This window comes from Alosa pseudoharengus, unplaced genomic scaffold (genome assembly GCF_046254945.1).
Source record: "Alosa pseudoharengus isolate Yale_2024_CS ecotype anadromous, Long Island Sound unplaced genomic scaffold, YU_APseudo_1.1 YU_APseudo_1.1_scf_9, whole genome shotgun sequence".
Taxonomy (NCBI): Eukaryota; Metazoa; Chordata; class Actinopteri; order Clupeiformes; family Clupeidae; genus Alosa; species Alosa pseudoharengus.
Window position 1 is genome coordinate 37,185,455 of NW_027468881.1, and position 7,500 is coordinate 37,192,954.

Sequence of the window (7,500 nt, forward strand, 5' to 3'; positions counted from 1 at the left end):
AATGAGGAACATCCTTTTAAATGTTTTAAATGATAGTATTATTTATTCTGCCTTTTAAATGTTATGATAGTATTATATATTCTGCCTTTTAAATGTTATGATAGTGTTATATATTCTGCAAACAGTTGTAGTGTGCACATTCCACCTTCTGGCAGGTGCAGGACAAAAGAAAACTACACTCATTTGAAAAAATATAATGTCCGCAACACTGCTTTTGACTCCCAATTATTTAATGCAACATTTCGACCCTGCTGGGTCTTCTTCAGGCATCTTCTTCTTCATTTTGCCTGAAGAAGACCCAGCAGGGTCGAAACGTTGCATTAAATAATTGGGAGTCAAAAGCAGTGTTACCGACATTATATTTTTTCAAATGAGTGTTATATATTCTGCCTTGTCAAGCTGCATAATTAAATTGAAATGGCCATGATTGCCGCTGAGAAAAGCCTGAAAAGCCCGAAAAGCCTGAAAAGCCTCTCCCTCCTCTGCAAACTTTATGAGCTGGGAGTCAGCCATCAGTCTGGGAGAGAGGGGACAGAACGAGAGGAGAGGATGAGAGGAGAGGATGAGAAGAGGAGAGGAGAGGATGAGAGGAGAGAGGAGAGGAGAGGAGAAGAGAGGATGAGAGGATGAGAGGAGAGGATGAGAGGAGAAGAGAGGAGAAGAGAGGAGAAGAGGAGAGGAGAGGAGAGGATGAGAGGAGAAGATGAGAGGAGAGGCAGACAACTGGATGAGAGGAGGATGGAGGGAGAGTCATGGGATGGCCTGGAATAGACTAGAAAAAGACTGTGCGTGTGTGTGTGTGTGTGTGTGTGTGTGTGGCAGGGGAGTTGAGAGACACAGACGGAGAGGAGAGGTGGTGGGTAGAGAGTTTTCCTCCACACTCCAGTGGGAGAACATTCAGCTGCTACCCAGGATTTTTATAGACTCCATCTGCTTAAACCAACACTCAGTCTGTGCCTTATACTTACAGTCTGTATGTGTGTATGTGTGTGTGTGTGTGTGTGTGTGTGTGTGTGTGCTTGCGTATGTGTGTGAGTGAGTTGAGCAAGTGTGTGAGTGTACATATTTGTATACATATGTATATGTGTGTGTGTGTGTGTGTGTGTGTGTGTGTGTGTGTGTGTGTGCATGTAGGCACCTTGCAGTCATGTGATATGGTGTGTCCAATTTGAAGTAGAAAGAGAGAGAAGGGGATGGAAAGAGAGAGAGAAGAGAGGGAAAGAGAGTAGAGAGGGAAAGAGAGAAGAGAGGGAAAGAGAGAGAGAAGAGAGGGAAAGAGAGAGGGGGAGGGAAAGAGAGAAGAAAGGGAAAGAGAGAGGGGGAGGGAGAGAGAGAAGAGAGGTCTGCGTGTGAGGTCAAAGTGACTCACCTTCACAGCCCGTCTGGGTGACCTCGGCGAAGGGGTTGTCACACAGGTTGCACTGGCGGCCGATCACTCCCGAGCGGCACTGGCACTGACCGCTCTCCAGGTCACATGAGCGCGAGAAGGAGCCCACTGGGTAGCAGTCGCATGGCAAGCAGGTGTCACTGCTCCGCCGACGGAAATGGAACTCCTGACACACACACACACACACACACACACACACACACACATATAGATACACAAGTCATATACAAACACATATGGAGATGCATCCATGGACAAAGACAGGGATTAACAAAATGATACAGCCATGACCCATGATCAGAATCAGACCTGCACAGATGGAAAGGTAATCTAGATAAATCAAAAAGACCTACACCAACATGGACACCACATCGTCCATCTCCATACAGACCTACACCAACATGGACACCACATCGTTCATCTCCATACACACATACACCAACATGGACACCACATCGTCCATCTCCATACACACATACACCAACATGGACACCACATCGTCCATCTCCATACACACATACACCAACACATCGTCCATATCATGTACCAAATATATAGATGACAAATTCATACGCAGGCAAAAATATAATGGTAGTGTGTAAGAAGTCCCATGGACAAATTCCATTGGCAAAACTCTGTCAGGCTGTTAGTGTTAGTGTCGCCCTGCGTACTTGTGTACTTCTATTTGATGCACTGTAGATGTAGCGCTCACACATCAGATTAACCCATCTGGCCCTGGTGTCCAGGAGCCGCACCCAAAGGCTGTGTGAGGAAGCAGCCCTGCCGCTGCGGTGGCCAGAGCCCAAGAGTGGGGCAGTAGAGTGGGGCAGTAGAGTGGGGCAGTAGAGCGGGGCTGTAGAGTGGGGCAGTAGAGTGGGGCTGTAGAGTGGGGCTGTAGAGTGGGGCTGGTCAGTGACATGGGCAGCCCTGGGTGGGTGAGCAGGGAGGCCAGTTTGGCATGGAGGGGAGAATGGCAGGGTTGGTTTGGGGTTAGCCGGATTAGGATTAAAGATTAAAGGGGGTTAAGAGGTTGTGTTGGGAAGGGTTTCATTAAGGCTGTGGGCTTGTGTGTGTATCTGTGGGCATACATGTAGTCATACGTGAACGGGTGTCATATGTACTGTTGGTGTGTGTGTGTGTGTGTGTGTGTGTGTGTGTGTGTGTGTGTGTGTGTGTGTGTGTATGGACGCCTGGAACAGGATGATGTCCCAGCAGGAGTAGGTTTGTGGCTGTGGACCAGAGATTACAGATTAGGGTCAATCTGAGAGATTAGAGGTCGAGCTCTGGGGTTAGGGCCATGAGTCGATTACAGTGTGGGTCTTTAGGTATGGGGGTGCATTGTTGCGGTGGTGTTTAAGTGTGTTTGTTTATGTGTGTGTCCCTGTGTGTTCCTCTGTGGGATCTAGAATCGCGGGATTAGGAGTAAAGTTGATTATGTGTAATAGTGATATGTAAAAGCTCCCTGGAGGCGCTGGTAGGTATGTCAGTCTCTCTCTATCTCTCTCTCTCTCTCTCTCTCTCTGTGCGTGTGTGTGTGTGTGTGTGTGTGTGTGTGTGTGTGTGTGTGTGTAACATGCTATTCACCCTAGAGATTAGCTCAACAACTCTTGTGTCAAATGTTCCAACACCCTCCTCTAAATCCATACAGATAATCTCATCATGAATGGTGGTGTTGTGATAATTGTATTTAAAGGTGTAGACTAGGAGATAATCTGATGAGATTATTATGTATTACAATCACAATGTACATGTTTCATACCCATCCATATTCCATGTTCCATTAACATTACATTATCATACAGCATCAGGGTAGACTAGACTATAGAGGTAGACAATGAGACCACCCATGAAATCACACTGCTATGTTTTGGCTATTACTGTTAGGAAGATAAGAGATGCCATGTCGTGTGTGAAGACGCTCTAGAGTAGGTAGGAGATGCCATAGAAGTGCGTGTGAAGACGCTCTAGAGTAGGTAGGAGATGCCATAGAAGTGTGTGAGAAGACGCTATAGAGTAGGTAGGAGATGCCATAGAAGTGTGTGTGAAGACGCTCTAGAGTAGGTAGGAGATGCCATAGAAGTGTGTGTGAAGACGCTCTAGAGTAGGTAGGAGATGCCATAGAAGTGTGTGAGAAGACGCTCTAGAGTAGGTAGGAGATGCCATGTCGTGTGAGAAGACGCTCTAGAGTAGGTAGGAGATGCCATAGAAGTGCGTGTGAAGACGCTCTAGAGTAGGTAGGAGATGCCATAGAAGTGCGTGTGACGACGCTCTAGAGTAGGTAAGAGTGCAGAGCTCCAGTGGAGGGCCGATCCCAGTGTGTGTGCTCTGGGGAGGGTGATTAGGCTCATGCCTGGGCTGGCGCTCCGCTCCCCCTGGCTGGCTGTCTGATGTGCCACTGTGCTCACTCAGGTGCCATAATCCCTGGAAGACTCGCGAGGCAGCGAAGTGGTGAAAACCAGCAGCTCCACACAACTCACACTGAGGCAATTTGGGAGAGATTTTTAAGAAAGCCTGGGCACTCACACACACCGAGAGAATGGAGAAGGAATCAATGAATATGACAAGAACATTTTAAAGGGTCTGGCAGCTGCTGTAACATCTAAAGGTAGAACAGATTTTGAAATATGTCAACCCAACTGTCAAATTAATGAAAAGGTCTTTATACCTGAGATGTAATAATTAATGACTTGTTAATGTCTGTGTATAAATGCCGTAATGCACTGGATGCTGTTTTGAATGCGTCGGTGGTGCCAGTGTGTTTGAGATGCTGTTTTGAATGCGTCGGTGGTGCCAGTGTGTTTGAGATGCTGTTTTGAATGCGTCAGTGCCAGTGTGTTTGAGATGCGGTTTTGAATGCGTCGGTGGGGCCAGTGTGTTTGAGATGCGGTTTTGAATGTGTCGGTGGGGCCAGTGTGTTTGAGATGAGAGAGTGTACCAGAGCGGGTTAAAGTGGAGCTAGTAATGAAGGATGTTTGAGTGTACCTTGCAGTGGCACTGGCCACTGGTCTTGTTGCAGTCAGGATCAAAGCCTTTGCTGGTGTCACAGTGGCAGGGGCCACACGTAGGACTCCCCCACCAGCCCCGTGGACACTGCTGCTCAATCCTGTAACACACACACACACACACACACACACACACACACACACACACACACACACACACATATACATACACACACACACACACACACACACACACACACACATACACACACACACACACACTTATACATACACACACACATACACACACACACACACACACACACACACACACACACACACACACACACACACACACACACACACACACATACACACACACACACACACACACACACACACACACACATATACACACACACACACACACACACACACACACATATACACACACACACATATACATACACACACACATACACACACACACACACACACACACACACACAGAGAGCAGACGGTCAGTGGTGCGACCCTCGCCTGACCCCCTGAGCTAAATCCCCTTTGTGCCTGTGCGCTCTGTCAGCTGCTGGGTGATTTCCTGTGTCCAGGCGGGGCCAGGGGGGGGGAGGGGGGGCTGCTGTGTGTGTATCATTAGCTGAACCTGGGCCTCAGTGCCAATTAAGGGCTGGAAGGCTCCCATTATACAATCAGCCGCTAAATCAGCAGCAAGGCAGTACAGTGGTGGTCATTGGGGCAGCCCGGCATGTCATTAATGTGGAGCTCCTGTCCTGCATAACAGCAGCTTTTATTAGTTCCCCCCTCTCTTTCCTGTCCTGCATAACAGCAGCTTTTATTAGTTCCCCCCTCTCTTTCCTGTCCTGCATAACAGCAGCTTTTATTAGTTCCCCCCTCTCTTTCCTGTCCTGCATAACAGCAGCTTTTATTAGTTCCCCCCTCTCTTTCCTGTCCTGCATAACAGCAGCTTTTATTAGTTCCCCCCTCTCTTTCCTGTCCTGCATAACAGCAGCTTTTATTAGTCCCCCCCTCTCTTTCCTGTCCTGCATAACAGCAGCTTTTATTAGTCCCCCCCTCTCTTTCCTGTCCTGCATAACAGCAGCTTTTATTAGTTCCCCCCTCTCTTTCCTGTCCTGCATAACAGCAGCTTTTATTAGTTCCCCCCTCTCTTTACCATCTTCAGCTGCCAACTCACTTCCCAAAGCAATTATGGAATTGTTTCCCATGTCCATGTAGTAGAATATAGGCTGATAGATCGACACAAAAAAAGCATGTGTGTGTGTGTGTGTGTGTGTGTGTGTGTGTGTGTGTGTGTGCTGTATGCAACGTGTTGGTGATATACAGTATGTGGGTGTATGCATGACAAAGAGAGAGAGAGAGAGACAGAGAGAGAGAGAGAGAGAGAGAGAGACAGAGACAGAGAGAGAGAGAGAGACAGAGAGAGAGAGAAAGAGAGAGAGAGAGAGAGAGAGAGAGAGAGAACACAGAGAGAGAGAGAGAGAGAGAGAGAGAGAGAGAGAGAGAGAGAGAGAGAGAGACAGAGACAGAGAGAGAGAGAGAGAGAGAGAGAGAGAGAGAGAGACAGAGAGAGAGAGAGTACCTGTGCTGGCAGTATTGTCCGTAGTGGTTGTCTCCACAGTCACACACGTAGCCATGGGAGGAGTTGGGCTTTCTGTGGCACTGAGCTTCATTCTCACATGGGTTCAGCTTGCACGCATCTATGCAGCTCTTACCATAGAATCCTGACACACACACACACACACACACACACACACACACACACACACAGAGAGAGAGAGAGAGAGAGAGAGAGAGAGATACATACATCAACCATCAAACATTACACACTTGCCACAAATCGATTCAATATGACAATAACCTGCAGCAAGACACAAAACAACGGAAAACCTTGTACACACACACACACACACACACACACACACATATTCAGATACGCACAGATACACACACACAAAAACCCACACCCAGCCACACTATACTAGGCACAAACAAAGACAGCATAGCAGTGACCTTGACTCACCACACAGCTGTCCCTGCCTTAGTAGAGAAAAGAATCGTACAGATCTCAGCTCACAAAGCCAAAGGCAGCTTCCAATAAAAAGCCACTGAGTGCACATATCACAGAGAGGCGCACACACACACACACACACACACACACACACACACACACACACACACACACACACACACACACAGGAGCCCTGGCCTTCAAACAGCGGACATGAACAAAGACGTTACCATGGAGACTCATCAAGCACATACAATACAGGGATGAAGCCTTTTGTGTGAGAGACTGTCTTAATATGTTAGAGAGCATATACAGACATGCACTCGGCCATGCTCTCTCTCTTTCTCTCTCTCTCTCTTTCTCTCTCTCTCTTTTTCACTCACGTTGTATTAGAGAGCACATCATTGAACCGCTGCCATTCAATACACTGAGCACGGAGATATTGTCCGCACATATGCACACACACACGCACACACACACACACACACACACACACACACACATTATAGTCAGAAAATGCACCCCTTTCCACATACTGTGCTTTTACAAGTTTATTACGGTATGCTCACTCACTGCATGCCCATACATTAGTTGTGTTATTCACCAGCTAGCATACTAACATGTGTGTAGCCTATGTGTGGGAGAGCACTTACACTAGGGTAGCATACTAACATATGTGTAGTCTATGTGTGGGAGAGCACTTACACTAGGGTAGCATACTAACATATGTGTAGCCTATCTGGGAGAGCACTTGCACTAGGGTAGCATACTAACATATGTGTAGTCTATGGGGGAGAGCACTTACACTAGGGTAGCATACTAACATATGTGTAGTCTATGGGGGAGAGCACTTATGTTGCCTATGTGGGGGAGAGCACTTACACTAGGGTAGCATACTAACATATGTGTAGTCTATGTGGGGGAGAGCACTTACACTAGGGTAGCATACTAACATATGTGTAGCCTATCTGGGAGAGCACTTGCACTAGGGTAGCATACTAACATATGTGTTGCCTATCTGGGAGAGCACTTGCAGTAGGGTAGCATACTAACATATGTGTAGCCTATGTGGGAGAGAGCACTTACACTAGGGTAGCATACTAACATATGTGTAGCCAATGTGT

General features: G+C 47.3%; 1 protein-coding gene across 1 annotated transcript in view; it reads right to left on the reverse strand.

Moving 5' to 3' along the window:
• The window catches only part of celsr3 (cadherin, EGF LAG seven-pass G-type receptor 3), a 48,619-nt gene that overhangs the window by 14,517 nt on the left and 26,602 nt on the right, over nucleotides 1–7,500 (reverse strand). The window contains exons 15-17 of the mRNA XM_076277299.1: nucleotides 5,948–6,089; nucleotides 4,370–4,490; nucleotides 1,370–1,553 (exon numbers count right to left, since the gene is read on the reverse strand). Of these exons, the coding sequence (XP_076133414.1) occupies nucleotides 1,370–1,553; nucleotides 4,370–4,490; nucleotides 5,948–6,089 (447 nt within the window). The remainder of the gene's footprint in view (nucleotides 1–1,369; nucleotides 1,554–4,369; nucleotides 4,491–5,947; nucleotides 6,090–7,500) is intronic.